Source organism: Symphodus melops (assembly GCF_947650265.1).
Source record: "Symphodus melops genome assembly, chromosome: 6".
In the NCBI taxonomy this organism is placed as follows: Eukaryota; Metazoa; Chordata; class Actinopteri; order Labriformes; family Labridae; genus Symphodus; species Symphodus melops.
In genome coordinates, this window is record NC_136696.1 from 4,951,214 (window position 1) to 4,967,282 (window position 16,069).

At 40.5% G+C, this 16,069-nt stretch overlaps 1 protein-coding gene across 2 annotated transcripts in view; it reads right to left on the reverse strand.

The window, feature by feature from the left end:
- Positions 1-7,910: 7,910 nt before the first annotated feature.
- Positions 7,911-16,069, reverse strand: part of cbln1 (cerebellin 1 precursor) — a 30,333-nt gene continuing 22,174 nt past the window's right edge. Inside the window, exons 3-4 of one of the 2 annotated variants that reach the window (XR_013779320.1) lie at positions 11,562-11,997; positions 7,911-8,690 (exon numbers count right to left, since the gene is read on the reverse strand). Coding sequence is in view for 1 of the 2 variants with exons in the window: in XM_079346873.1 (XP_079202999.1) it covers positions 11,800-11,997 (198 nt within the window). In the remaining variant the exon portion in view is untranslated. Of the gene's footprint in view, positions 11,998-16,069 lie in introns of both variants that reach the window. The other variant, XM_079346873.1, reaches the window with a different exon arrangement.

The window sequence follows — 16,069 nt, forward strand, 5'->3', positions numbered from 1 at the left end:
ACTCCTCTACACTCTTTTTCTCTGCTCCACTCCGATTTCCATTTCCTCTCTCATCATCATCTAATCTCTCGGGGTGTATTCTTTTCTCTCTCTATTTTCTCATCACTCTTTAGTAAGACTGTTGAACCTAATTTAAAGAGCAAAGGTATTTTGTCCTTGATTTTGGGTCTGTCTGTTTTGTTAAAGTGAAGCCTTAACCGAAGAGCGATACCAGTTTCACTCTGGAGTGAGCCAGGGAGCAGCTTGACCAATAAATATAACACAACTCAGGACCATACGCACACGGACAGACTAAGAAACAGCTTCTTTAGCAAAGCTGTGGACAACCTCCTTAACCCATAAATATGCCTGGGTTTAGGATTGTATGGATTGTATAAAACATGGACATAGTCTCAGTGAATTTACCAACTGGTTTCTGAAGAGGCAGTATGAAGCCCAATGATAACGGTCGTCTTGTTGAAAAAGCTAAAACCCAACTTGGGATCGAATAGTATCAGGAAAAGAGGTGGAGCTGAGGTGGTAAAAGCCACAGTGCATCCACCTGTTCGTCAAGTTGAATGGCCCTATTTATGAACAGTTAAGCACAACTCTTTGCCTATATCATCAAAACAGATAAGTCTTTTTTTTTTTTTAAGCCTACCGGTACAGTGTGAACACATACTAAAATTCATGTAGTCAAAATTATAAATCAGGTTTTTCTTAGGCTGTAAATCTGCTGGGAACACTTACTGGGCTTTTGGAGCCTGCCTCAAGTGAACATTTAAGGAACTGCAGTTTTTTACACTTTTGCATTGGCTTAAGTGAAAAGCAACTTCATGATAAACTTTAGTTTTCCATAAGCTGCTAACACAGCTCCGCTCATTTCTACATCTCTGCTTCTGTTTATGTATGTTTGACCAAACAGAAAATGATATCGATTTTAATGGGAGTTTCACTAAATATAAATGAAAGCAGCTGGTTCTGATCACTTAGCGTGTCACTGTGCACCGGCTGTTTGGCTTTTATTCCAAATCCCTGGCTTTCCCTGTTCTTCACATCAGCACGCCTTGATGCAGTCCCCTTTGATCCTCGACTGTATCCCTGTGGGATCCACCTGCGGCAGCACTGATGTGTACAGCAGCAGGAAACGCAGGGGGAGAACATGATTCTTTTGACTCCGCTCACGGACTTTGTCAGCCTCATAAACAGAGCAGGGACCTCTGATACACAGGTGGAAATCTTCACACACACACTATGACATTTATTCATGTGAATGTCCTTCAAACTCTTTAGTCAGGTGGCTGTCACCAGACTCTTTATGAGCAACTACAACGGAACATTCCAAGTCCAGCTTCATGATATTGGATCATGCCACACATTTTTCCCCATGCGTCAATGTCTGTCAATAGGCCAATATATTTATAATATAATAAATGCATCGGTGCATCCCTGAATACGCTTAGACAAAAACAGAACTGCATCAAAGGAGAGAGGTCCGAGACAGGGCTGCACAGGGATTGGCACCCTAAGAAGGTTGTGGATTGGTGCCTTGCGCAAGGGCGATCTCAACAGTGCTCAGGAAGTAAATTGGCACCTCTGCAGCTACCAGACCACCCACATTCGTTACAGAACGAGCTACTGCTGCCCCAAATTCAAGTTTAGAGGACTTTATTACAAACAAACATGAAGTCCATTGAGTTTGGAAAGTCATTGCTACGAAAAGGAGCTCCAGTGTTAGCATCACCACTGAACAGCCGTCAGTGCTGATTATTTTCTGTTCCTTGTTATGCTCCGTGTTATTTCTTTGTTTCTGTACTCTGCTAGGTCACCTGTACTCCCCAATCACCTGCGCTCATAACACAAAGCCAACAGTCAGACTGTTAGTGTTACACTACAGCCACATCTAACACAGTGAAGAGTGTGGCATGTCACGTTAGCGGCTTCTCACTGCTGAATTATATTTTGTGACTTTCAGTGTATTCAATGGGAGTTCACTCGAGTCATTTTTGTCTTTAACATAAAAGGTTATGAAATATAAACACAAAGATCTGCACTGGTTTGTAAAAATTCAAACACAGCCTAGTTTGACCGTTATTTCTAATTTAGGAGGGAGGTTACACTCTACTAACATTTAAGTGGAGATAATTCTAACATAGACATAAGGTACAATGCCTCTCGAACACTAGTTGCCGCCCGACATTAAAGAGAAGAAGAAAAAGACGACAAACAGCCAATCACGTCACAGGGATATGGGTAGGCGGACTTACAGATGTTTGGAGCAGAATGAAAACCCAGCTGAATTAGCGAAAGCGACACTGAAGAAAACGCAGAACCTACCGAGTCAAAGCAGGAATAAACATCGTGGACATGAATGTTGACAGAGTAACAAAATAAAATCTGAAAGAAAAGTGCTAAAAAGTGCTAAAATAGGCAACACCCCATACCTTTTAACCCATTTGAAACAATATCAGCCGTTCGAACTGAAGGATAGAAATGTCCAAGCGTCCCAAACTAGAGTTAGTGTGGACCGTAATGTTGATAATATAAACAGTCTATGTAGACGCTCAGTAAGAAGCAAGGCATTAAGTGTGACTCCCCAGCAGCAAACTGTGACATCAGCGTTTTCCAACTGCACTGAGATTATGATGGTGACCCTGTTTCATTTTAGTTAGTCATGTTGAAATAATAAAGAATAGTTAAAAAATTAACCATCTGGTTTCTTCAACTTTCACCCAGGAGTAAAAATGTTCTTTTAAATTTTGAAAGAAAGAATGATTGACAATTGTTAAGATAATTATCGATATGGACTGATCGCCCAGGCCTGATATTACTCGCAATTAGGTTAATCAAGTTTGCTGCAACAACAACATCATGATGCAGTTTTGTTTAGTAAAAAGCAAACCTTTGTCATGTCTGTCGACAAGAGGAGAAGAGACCAACTTGTAAAATGCTAAATGAAGATCTGTCTGATTTCTGACGCGTTTCAGGTAGTGAGGGAAGATACATGCTGATTGGCTTTTACCACACAGTGTTAAGCAGATTTGGATCTATAAAGGATTTATGCAGGTATCTGTTCACTAAGACAAAGAACCATCCTGAGAAAACAGCCGAAATTGTTGTTAAGTTGAATAAAGTTCCTTTGTTTTTTTTCTACCCACACAGACCGTTTCCCCTGTACACATCCAAGTCTGTTCATGGCAGTAAAAAGGAGATGTTCTTCAGACAAAACTCACACGTACTTGATGCATCAGGTCAGAGCTCATGACACATGTTGGATCCACTACCGTACACTGCTTCAGTTGCAGAATCCACTTTCATGAAAACAATATTTCTTTAGGAGCAACTTTTCAAACACATTTGCAGAAATTATATAAAATGTCTACCCTCACATTCATCATCTGTATGCAGAAAGCTCTGTTGTGCTTATTATGAATACACTTTTTGCTTTTCACTGTAACATCGAAGGACTTTTAAATTGGTGTTATCTTACTCTGGCAGGCCACACAAAGAATTATGTGTGTACTCCTGTTGTTTGAGTGACACATGGAGAGACAAAGGGGGGAGGGCCTTAGGGACTCGGTGTCAGATGATGTGAAAATAGTTGGGATCAGGCGACTATGGATGTGTCTGCATTTGTGTGAGAGAGTGTGACCTGAGGAAAGGGTGAGGCTGGTCGGGCCCAAAAGGTTATCTGTCATCGGGACAAAAGAATATGCTGAACTGTTCATTTTCTGTCTAGATGTCAGCCTGACTCCCTCTGCTGCTGCTTCTCATTGGCTGTCTACTGTATATGCCTGCATGCCCATCTGGCTGAATGAGAGGGCATCGGGGCAAAAGTGTGCATGGCAGCAGGATGTGTGTGTGTGTGTGTGTGTGTGTGTGTGTGTGTGTGTGTGTGTGTGTGTGTGTGTGTGTGTGTGTGTGTGTGTGTGTGTGTGTGTGTGTGTGTGTGTGTGTGTGTGTGTGTGTGTGTGTGTGTGTGTGTGTGTGTGCTCTTGGCAACTGTAAATAAGTGTGCACATATTTTTATAGAGCTGAAATTATAATGCTGCATCAGACTCAACTGTCAGCTTTATCTTGACATTGAGAGAAGAGAAGAGAAAAGAAGAGAGGAGAGGAAGAGAGGAGGAGAAGAAGACAGAGGAAGAGGAGAGGAAGAGAAAAATATTGTGGTGAAACAGACACTGGTCTGGAGGACAGAGGCCAGAACAAACACCACACATATTTTGTTTGGCATGCAGTGACCTGCTGCAGACAATTATGTGTCCTTCGCTCCGCCACAATTAAATTACTGCTGGAGGACAAGGCCTCTGGAACAAAGTGTGTGTGTGTGTTCTACGCATACTCTCACTCACCTACACACACCTTTGATCGTGCACAAATAGAACCACCCTCTTGTGCATTTGAGTTGACTGTTTTTTCTTGACAATGATTTGGGTAAAATGAAGCTGCATGAAAATACAGAAGCATTACAAATAAACAATGGTGGTTATGGCTGTTAAAATAAATCAGTCATAATGCCAGGACAAGACTGAAATGAGTCGAAAAATCATGACTCATCTGTTTTTTTGGTGACTTGGTCAAGAGACTTGAATGTGGGAATGTCATGCAGACTTGAACTAGGGCTACCCGATTGGAGGACTATAGCCTCTTAAATGGGGCGAGAAATAACCGCAGGCCATCTGTGCCATCATCTTTCTTTTTGATAACCCAATGGTTTTTTGTGGGCAGTGAAGCAGCTACACAGAGTGGACAAACATGGTGTAAGATCTCATTAAAACCCCTCTAAAGTTGAGAGGGGTTATTTAAAATGACTTCTGAACTAGATGAATTAGTCATTTCCTAAATACGTTAGGATTGTATTGAACAAAGCATTGTATGCATTATATATGTGACAGTTAACAGTGGATATCTCACTCTGGTTGTTTTCTTGACTGAGACTACGGTCAGTTTTTTTTAGTGGATTCAATGTTTGTTCTTGTAGTTGCACATATTCTTCATGGCAGCATCAGTTGGCAGCTTAATGACAGAAGCTTTGACAAAGTTTCTCAAAAATGTTGTAAATTAATTCATCACCAGGTCTTTCTTTGTACAGGACTGTGAAAACTTGTCGCACAAATTGAGATGATAATCCGCATTTCATAAACTGCTGTTTTCCAAAGTGTAGGACAGTTGTCTTTCTACAACCTGGCTTTCATCCAATGACTGTGTAGATAGTAAGATTATCCCCATAGACTGTTTCAGATAAAGCTCAATGAGCCCACATGTGGGATCAAGAGCTGCACTCTTTGTTGGAATGTGATGGAAACTACTAGAAACAGAAGTTTTTTTTCAATTGATGACAGTACAACTTGAAGCGACACATTGCATGCAAGAGTCACAGGAAACACCAAACTCATTGAGAAAGTAATGTTGAGCTATGGAAAGGCCGACATTCCTCCTGAACTCCAAAGAGCATTGCCCAACAGAAAAGGTGATAGCAGCTTAAATAACCAATTGTCACCACACTGTGCAGCACATGCAGTCATACAGGTCAGTAGACTGTAGCTTTGCTCTGTTTTATCTCTCTACTGGAGTCAAGAGGGACGTTTATTTAAAACAGGACTTTTGTTCTGTTGCACAGAGCCGCAAGCTCCATGAGTGTGCGTGCACTCTCGCATTCTCTCTCTCTCATGCACACAGCAATTTTTTTGAATAAATGAAAAATGAAATACTACAGGTCGGAAGTGTACTTCGATGGCCAGAAATATACTTGGGCGTTTGCCCAGGTATCCTCTATATAGGGGAAACACTGCACACACACTGTGCTGTTCTCCACTGCCATCTTTGGTGTTTTATGATTTGCAGGTCTCTCCCTGTAACGCCGCTGTTAACTTCCGCTGAAGACACCATGATGCCTCCATGATATTGACATTAAAGGCCAGACATTACAGGGTAGTAAATATCGCACCCTAAAATTGTGACGTAAAAGTAGCTGTAGTCAGAACTCTGCCAATTCTCATTGTCTAAAGAAATGACGCGTGGAATGCTATCTGATACTTGTGCCAACAAAGTTTTGGAAGAGGAAAAATGAAGCCAAAAAAAGCTCTGGGAAATAAAAAAAAGGTATTAGTATAAAGGACACTGGCCTGAGTTGAGGGGAAGCAAATAGCAAGAGAGCGGCCTGTAAATGGGAAAGTTGCAGAGATGATGTGTTAAAGTGCAGACAGGAAGGAAATAAAGCAAAGCATGAAAATAAGAATTGAAGTCGGATGAAGGGGAAAGGAAGACAAGAAACAGGAGGGAGAGGGGAGAAGATGTTGATGTTTGCTTGTTATTCCAGCTCTAATTTTCCCCCTGGAGCTCATTAGAGTCTGGAGAGAAACGAACCACAAAAACTTAAAAACCAACAGAGTGAAGAGAGAGAGTGAGTGTGTGTGTCTGTGTGTGTGTGTGTGTGTGTGTGTGTGTGTGTGTGTGTGTGTGTGTGTGTGTGTGTGTGTGTGAGAGAGAGAGAGAGAGAGAGAGAGAGAGAGAGAGAGAGAGAGAGAGAGAGAGAGAGAGAGAGAGAGAGAGAGAGAGAGAGAGAGAGAGAGAGAGAGAGAGAGAGAGAGAGAGAGAGAGAGATAGTCAAGGCATCCAAAGAAAATGAGAACATGTACAAACGGTAAATGAGGGTTGAGCGTGAAAGTTTCAAGGGACCAGGGGAAACAGAAAGAGGGACAGCGGAAGCAAAGACATGAAATACTTATTGCATTTATCAAGTGTGGAAAAAATGAGAGATGGAGGGAAAAAACATGAAAGGAAGTTATCGAGCAAAGTTCATCAGACAAAGAAATGAATTATGAAAAACATCATTCAAAGCCAAATGTACCCCAAATTTACATCTTAAAAGAACAAAAAGAAGAAGGATACAGTATTTTGTCTCTGCTGTAGAAACAACTGTAAATGATATCTTTAACAATCATATGAACAAAATGTTAGCTGGTCTCGCTCCATCCTCCTCTCACCATCAGCTCACAGACCTCTGTGATTAAGAGATGAAGTGGGTGTTACATATAGGTTGAGCTCTTACCATGAACATTAACCTACAACTAAGTGGATTAGGTTTTAAGAAGGGTCGAACAATATAGGAGAAAAGTCGTTTTGCTATTCATCTTCTTTCAAGGCAGAGTGTGCAACGTTTTAGACACTAATAATGCAGAAAAGAATAACACAAAAGCGTTTTTAGATCGCTGTCACGCCGTGTCAGTTTACATACAAAAAGAAGCTATGTGCTAACTAAAGAGCGCTAACATTAGCCTGCTAACACAACAATGCAGGTCTCAGGTTTGTCCCCCGCTCAAGCTGAATGGTACTTAATTATGATGCGTTTGATTTGATAACTCCTTTGTGAGAAGTCGAGGGGGAAGGCGTGTTGTAGCTGTGTCGCTGGAGGAGAGTGGGGGGCTTCAGTATGGCAGGGTTGGCACCAAACAGCCATTTGATTTTGTTTCATGCTAGCACTTAAGGACAACAGCTACTACTAGAAACTACTACAAAAAGTCGAACATTCATTCTTTCAGTGATTTATAGAGGTAGTGGAAATCATACCGGGTAAATAAAGTATCTTTTTCTGTACATCAATTAAAACCCCTTTTAATGTTTGATTTTTGAGTCCTTTTCTGATTTTAAATCTAAACCTCCTCGTACTTTCATCACCCCTCTGACACACACTCATAGAGTACAAGGAGGAAAGGTGGAGAGGCCACTGGCCTCAAACAACACAAAAGTCCTAGTGGTAAATACTTCACAAGACTCTCTGACATCTTTCTGTCCGAGCTACCATCATAAGTTACCATGGTGATGTACCACTGTAAGTGAAGCACCTTTTAGCCCTGAGTTAATGAGCTAGCTTGATCACATCACATTACATCCTGCTTCGTCGTACAGGCTACAGGAAGAATAATATAGAGGAGAAAAAGTCTCAATGTTACTGAGCAATGATCCACAGAGATAAAGAGAGGAGGAGACACTGCCCACTGTGTGGATAGATAACATTAACACACCTGTGGCTGAGCTTGTTTCCTGCTGCTCTCAGTACTCATGCCAGCATCAACCACACAAAGTGCCAAGCCAGACTTCAAGTAGGTTTAAGAAAAATAAAAGTACCATTTAAATTTTATTGATTTCATCAGAGCAAATAAATAAGAAAACAGTAGATAAATGGACTTGATCGATAAAAAATGAAATAAAATCATAAAATATAAATTATATTATATATAAATAAAAGTCCTCTTACACTTTAGGTTTTTCTATAAGTAGTCTCGACTTTTTTTTTGCCACAACTTGGTTTGACCCAAAACAAAAACAAGAAGCATGATTTTAATCAGAAGAGAAGGACAGCAGCCTCAGATTTCCACACACAATCACTAGTAAGTTTCTCTTAGAATATTTTTTCTCTTATATAACACTGAAGTACGGAAATACAGATATTATAGTCATCAACCAGATTCAGTTTTCCAATATTTGTATTGTCAATATTATCATCATAATACCAGTAGAATAAAAACAGTGGCTTAGATTTCGATATATTTATATATCTATTTGTATACATAAAGTTTGTGGTTGTAAGTTGGATTCATTGTCCCAAAGTCCATCATTGAAGAAAAGCAAGGAAGGATCCGTGCTGGGAGGCGAACAAGTACAGCAGCAGATAAAGTACAGACATGAGGAAGGAGAGGGGAATGGACCTTGAAGCAAAGGAAGAGAAAGAGGTGAGTGAGGGGACAACAGGCGTATACAAAACAGGACAAGAGAGAAATCTGCACTTGTGGGTAAACAGCATAGTCAAAGAGAGGATCCCGTAGAGGGAGGGGTACATACTGTATCTTAAAAAAACAGCAGCAGTGACGAAGGCAGGATGAAGAGAAGGAGTCGGGGAAAGGAGGTGAAGATGTAGATGAAGGATGGAGGTTTATCTAAATGTGGGTGTGGCTGCCAGATGGATGTCAACGACAGTGGAGTGTAGCATTGCTCTCTGTGCGAGTTGTATCAGCACCAGCGTGAGGTTCATACGGTCACAGGAGAGTCACGGTTAAGTATCGAGTACAGGAATGGAGATAAGATTTTTATCAGCGATGCGTCATTAGTTGAAAATTCATCGTTATCTTCAGATGAGCAATTGCAATAAACACCCTGGAAAAGTCTGAATTTATCCTGATGAATTTCTTTTAAAGAAACAAGCGACCCAGCATGCGTTCAGTTAATCTATCAGGTGGAGGTCTGGTTATAATGTTTTCCCACCATTTTGAAGCAGTCATATGCTAGCTAGCTAGCAGCAAGCAGCTTCCCTCTGATTAACTGGTGCCTCTTTGGATGTTTGATTTATTTTGGATGGTTGTGTTAATCATGACTTTGGTTAGGTTATTGCTAATCAAATCAAATTGTCATATCTTCCAGGCCTTGTTTTCATTACACATATTTTTAAATTACACGTTTGACACTGCATACTACACATTTAGGTTCTGATGATTTTCTGTTTCATTTGACTTTTTTCTTCAGCCATCTTTTTGAACATGTTAATAGCTTGCAGCTTTTATTTTTTGATAGAAGTCAGATAGCAACATGCTGCCTCCCACCTCTGTACATTTATAACTTGCAGATTAAATTTCCTTATAACATTTTAGCAGAGACTTTGCAGCAGGGATTACATGTGGGAAGCGCTTCATTGTGCCTCACATGAGTTGTGCGCTGGGTGACTGTGCCTCCAAAGCAAAGATCTTTGACTGCGGGTCTAAAGTTTGAGCTAACAAAAATGCTTTGGTTAAAGCAAGTGAGAAGTCATGAGGCACAGCCTGTTCTCATCCCCAAACACCACAAACATCAGCCTCACACTCTGCATCCTCAGAACAACTAAGAATTGTAAACACTTGTCAGACTGAACCTCAGTTTTTAACAGAGACGTTTGACTCAGTGTGAGGGTCATGAAATAATTGGGCTAAACCGCACATGCCCATGAGATCAAGTCTCACACGAATTCAGATGATTTTTTGTTGTTGTTTAAACCTACCTCAAGATTTGAGCCTTATTAAACAGACCTTCATGTTTTAACCACATATTAAACTAAATGATGCTTTACTTAAAATGTAACCTCTCTAAAGATTTGTCAGAAAAGCGTAGGATCTGTACCCAGAGGTCTTACTTTCAGCATGGAAAGGTTTCATGCTTTCATCTGTAGTACATTTGTATTTCGAGCTGTATTGACCATGCTCATTGTGTATGCTGTAGAGATGCAGTGATCCACTTTTTTCTGTTCTGATCTGATTCCGATACATGTGCACCGATACCCATACTGATTCAAAGTTCTTTTGATCATAATAATAATGTTATTGTTGGTGTACTGTGTAAGGCTACATAAAGCTGTAGCAAGCCTGGAACTCAATGCATTATATTGGCTGCACATACAAACAGGAAGCAGCAACAACTGTCATCTTTTTGAACACGTTTTAAACTTAAGAGGAAGAATTCAACTTTTGACCATATAGAAGGAGCTGTTTAGAATCACCTGTATAACTTGTATTCTCTCGTTTGTGTGGGCATTACTCTGGGATGATATGGACCAATAAATGACAGGTCTGCAACATAAACGCTGCATGCAAAAGGAAGTCTTTCCTGGAAGTTGTTTGTTCTCTGTAATTCCAACACAGTTGTTGACTGTGTTGGAATTACAGAGAAATTGGCCTCGGCTCCCAGAGTCGTCTAACATCTATGAAACGATGATTGCTGATGGCTTCTAAGATTGGTTGCTATCAGAAGATATTGTGTAGCGAGACATTCAGTATCAACATTTTGTTATTTGACAAATGGGTTGTGTTTCACACTTCCTCATAATGACAATTAAAACAGTTATTTAGATGGTGTAAACCCAATTTCCTATGCAATTTAGTTTTAAAAATCTTTTTTCTCTGAGACGTTTTGCAACAGTATCACGTTTATATTTTCGCATGTTATTCATGGCTGTGGGAGAAATGGAAAGGAGGGGTCGAATGTCTTACAAACACAACGATTTTGAAAAGCCAGCAGTTGTAAGGATAACTTTAAAATACGTCTAGACAAGGAATACGTTCCCCAGCATCTGATTTGGTAATCACAGTTTTATTTCCCTTTAAAAAATTATTGTTTAGCTTTGGGGTTGAGGTTGTTTAAATCAGTGCTTTTTATCTCAAGCATGAAAAACAGACATAAATATGGCCACAGCTAAATGGAGACGACAGGAACAGTTCTTCAAGAAACATTCTTCAAAGCGTATGTTGATCGACATCGATGAATTAATGATTGAATGAATAAATGTGGAGGAGAGGGAGAGAGGCAGGGAGGGTTACACTTGGGCTTTAGAACACTCTGGAACATATAAATGATCAATTGCGTCTTTCAGCAGAGAATAAAAAAAGTTTTGGCTGTCCAAAGCTGCAGTCGAGCCACAGAGAAAAACAGAGAGAGGATGGATGAAAGGATGGATGAAAGGAGGAGAGTGAAAAAGCTGGCCATACACTTTAATGTACTGGCTTTGAAATTCTTTTCACATTTAATCCTCTAATAATCGCTCTGTGCCACGCTCTTACATCTCTCTTATATCCCTCATCCTTCCTCTTTCCTCCTCCCTCTCCAGTGTCCAATCAGAGTCTGTTGTCACATTCCCTCTTCTGTCTTCTTCTTGTCCGCCATCTTATTCAAGTCCTCTTCTTTTTCCTACAGCCCTCTTCTTCCTCCATCAGCCTTTTCTCCGTCGTCACACTTTTCATCTTTCACCAGCTCCTCCTCCTTTTGTTTCCATCCCCTGCTCCTCCTCCTCCTCTTCCTCTACATGGGGAACACCAGGAAGCCAGAGAAGGTGGAGTATTTCCATCCTCCCATTAGGTTTCCTCTCTCCAGTTTGAGGTAGGCCCGGTCTCCCTTCTCCATCTGGATCAAAACGCCATTACTGGCTGCCTCACGTGTCACATCCTGGTCACCGGCGAACGCCGAAATCACGGGCCAGCCGTTGTGCATCAGGCTCACCTGGGCGAGGAGGAAGAGAGAAATAGTTAATGAAAACGGTGGAAAAGAAGGCGCTTCTATAAGAACTAAAATCACCAACTCTTGTGTGATTTAATTAAAACAGATTATTGTATAAACATGGAGCAGCTTTGTGCGGTGCAGTCTGCTAATTATCTGAAGGAACGTTCGTACTTCCATTTATTTGTTCAATTACCAATTTGAGAAGATTTAACAAGAGACATTCACACGCACAAAGACTCAACAGAGCCACACTGTGTCTGACTCCACAAATGTTTCACAGGGGAATAACATCTTCTTACACAGTGACGTGTCTCCTCCCTCTCCAGACAACACACACACACACACACACTTACAAGACAGCAGCTTTTATCTCTTTCTTTGAGAAACAGCAGAAACACAGGCGCTCCTTGGATTTCTTTCCCCGTATGTTTCACTTAGGAAAGGTTTTATGCTACCCCCTGGCATCGATGCAGTGTTAAAAACAAACTGAGATGAATTTCGGAGTGTGTGTGTGTGTTTATGCACGATCACACGTTTTTCAAACCTGTGAGATTACTGCCTGTCTGTGAGCAAACTCTCGGTAGCCTGATAAGGCCAGAGAAAGAACACACAGGCTGTGTGTTCTGCATTTCCAGGGGTGGTTGTAGACTCATAACCTATCACTACATGACGATTGATAAAGTGTGAGGAAGAGGGAAAGTTTCCACACCATTTCTAAAACCCTGCTTTGTAAACTCGGGCTCGTATCTCTTAGCACATTGCCTTCAGGTAGAAAGGGGCGGAGCCACTTAATTTGATATCATGCCCTTGGGCACATTGGGTGTGAATATTTAAGCTGGCTCTCTCTCTCTCTCTCTCGCCAACACTAACATACGATATATAACACATTCTACTCACCACTGATTTACAGACTACATATATTTAAGAGGATGTTTTGCCTTTGTTTAAAATAAATTCTTTTTAAATAACTAAAGATATAAACACATAAATATTAATAACCCTGTTTGTCCATCCTCAGTTTTGACACTAACATGACGAAAGGGAGTGTGAGTTCATGATTTACTGTGTTATGTCATCTGTCCTCCATTATTGAAAATGTCGGGATACTGTATCTTTTTTTGAGTAGACTATTTGAACTGGGCAGTGGGGTTTCTTTACTGGGAATTGTAGTGCTTTCTTGGACTTGTTTTTTTTGGGGGGGGGGTATTCATTTTAATTCTTCATTCACGACATGAAAGTAGGAAAACTTTGAAAATGAACATGAGGGAATCAATTAACTTAAATTAAATGAACAATGTGTACAACACAATCCCTACAATAAAACAAGCTTATAAAACTGCTTATTGTAGATAAGGAGACATCGCAGTTACAGTCTGATGATCTTTGTTGTTATCTTGTTGGATTAAAGAGAAAACTTGGCATCCAAGAAGTGAACTTGCTGTTTGAAAGAGTACAATGTCTTTTTGACAAATCCACACACAGTCTCAGACAAAAGCTCTTTTCACACATGAATCCTAGTTTCAACTCATTCCTCAAACGTTGAAGCAGCTTGCCTCTGAAATCTTCCTGAGATGGTTGTTGCGGGTGAAGCAACAGAGTCTGATATAAAACCTCTAAAGGAATATTTGCCTTTGTATCAATGCTAAGTGTAGTTAAAGAGTGGTGAGAAACATACTGGTGAACAGAAGACACGAGGAATCTATTTCATTATGTGCACACAGATCACACATCGTGTGCATACAGTCGAGTCCTGTGTCTCTTACAGGATATAAATGTCACCGCCCACTCCCCCTCGCTTACAGAGAAGTTTCCACATGCTGCGTTCTCACGTCAGCTCTCCCCGACTACAAAACATACCAGGAAGCCGACAGGAACACGTCTAGGCTAAGAGGAAGTTACAAATGTTTGAGATCACACCTGCTGCTCAGCCTGAAAACTTCAGGAAGTGTCTGGGAGTTTGGTGCAGAAGTGAAATCGCCAACACAAAGGTTCATCCCTCCATCCGTAACGTACTGTATTTTGAGGAACTCATGTTTAGTACAAACTCACTCGCTCACTCTTCTCCCTTCATTAGAGTGTTCTAGTCTGGACTTTATATGATGAACTCATCTGCTCATAAAACTTTTTCAGGCACTGTTGCTGTTGATGTCATTACTGTTGTCCTTCTGAGATGTGCAGCCATGCTGTATAGAGATCAATAATAAATAACCACATACACTGACAGGACATATTTTAACAAAACAAGAAACTCAAAGAAATACATATAGAATAATGTATTCTTAGATATATAATGAAACTACTTTGTTCCGCTACTTGATTATTTGTGCATCCAGGCTCTGGTCTTGTGTTTGTCATCTTTGTAAGGAGAAGTCACGTGACTCATTCGAACGTCTGTCACTCTAAATTAAAACAGCCTTGAGACTTCAGTTCAAATGACATCACCTACAAACTGTCCCGTGTTTCTGGGGTCCTGCTGGTCCTGCTCCTGTCATCAGTCTGCCCAGGGTGACGCAGTCAAAGCTTTGCACCACAATGCATGATGGGATATATTTCTTTGTAAGTTACCAGCGGCGCTGCACTACCTGTCACGTTTGAGGTCCACTACAGAGGGTGTGATCATGCATACTGCTCACTCAGATAACACTATAATACTGATCGCCTAGCAGTGATGAAGCGAGCTTCATGTATGGAGGCTGTAGTCCTCATCGCAGCGGCTGTGGGGTCGATAAAAAATAAAAAGGTCATTGTAATTTACAGCCTCATTAGACTTTGTTCCTGTGATGGCCATGCTGTAATGACATCATTACGCATTCCTCCACTGATGACTTTTTAAACATATATTATTGTTGGACATTCACAGCAAACATACACACACTAAACATCCAGGCCTGAAACAAATATCCAAACATGACAACCCAAACATGTTGCTAGCAAGCTCACACTGATGTTTATCCTGAAGTTTTTCACCCTCATTGGAGAACATCAACTAGCTATTATTTAAAGAAACCAAGATGAATCTGTCCTGACTTCCTCACTTTCTTGAAACAAATGCCAAGTTCATATCAGAAGCCTTAATACTGAATTCTTTTATTCAAATCTGATTGTTGTCGGCTGCCAGTCGCTGAGCGGTTAGTGTGCACGCATCATGTATGGAGGCAACAGTTCTCCAAGCAGGCAGCCCGGGTTGAATCCCGCCTGTGGCCCTGTTCACTCTATCCACTGACCTATCTCTAAATACAGACATAACATGCCCCCAAATAAATCTTTAAAAAATATATCTTGAACTCAAAAGGACGAGGTGGTAAAAGGTGAACAAAGAAGAAGGACATCATCACCAGGTCTATACCAATCATGACGTAGAACAGGTTCTGATATGGGAAAGATCACAGTGTTAAAGCAAACCCACAACAGAGTCACATGTTGGTGCAATGCACCACCTTTTGTCCCCACCAGTAAAGCATGGCACTTTTTATGAGGTAGTTAAACATAGGGCGAAAAACTAATCTACACCAGACGTCACATATATGAACGTTTCATGTTACAGTGTCACTTTTCATGACTCCCTCTCTGAAAGTGGCTTGTTGTGCCGTTACACGTGAACATCCTGAGAGCAGCCAGTCTTTTACAGTTAAAAATATCTGTCATCAAGGAATCTTAGCTGTGGGACATGTGTAGACTGATTCAGCACTTTGTAGTCAATCACTTGAACTGACAGATAGCACAAACTAGTAGTGTTAGGTATGACAGAAAACCATTTTACGCATCTATTTAGAAAGTGTTTGCTGATTAATTATCAGTCAAACTTTATTTATAAGTCTCCTTTCACACAAATTCAAGTGCAGTTCAAACCAATATGAAGTGAATAAAATAAAGATGGATTTTTGGATGGAATAAACTAAAAATGGATGATAAAAATAAGACAAAGAAATCAAAGAAATCCGAGAATAAGAATGATACAAACAGGACCATGTTAAACTGTTTGTTAAATAAAAATGATGTTACTAATAAAAGTGTAATTCTCAAATGATGGTTTTATAAAATGAGATATCAAACAATTCTAAAAACCATAAAT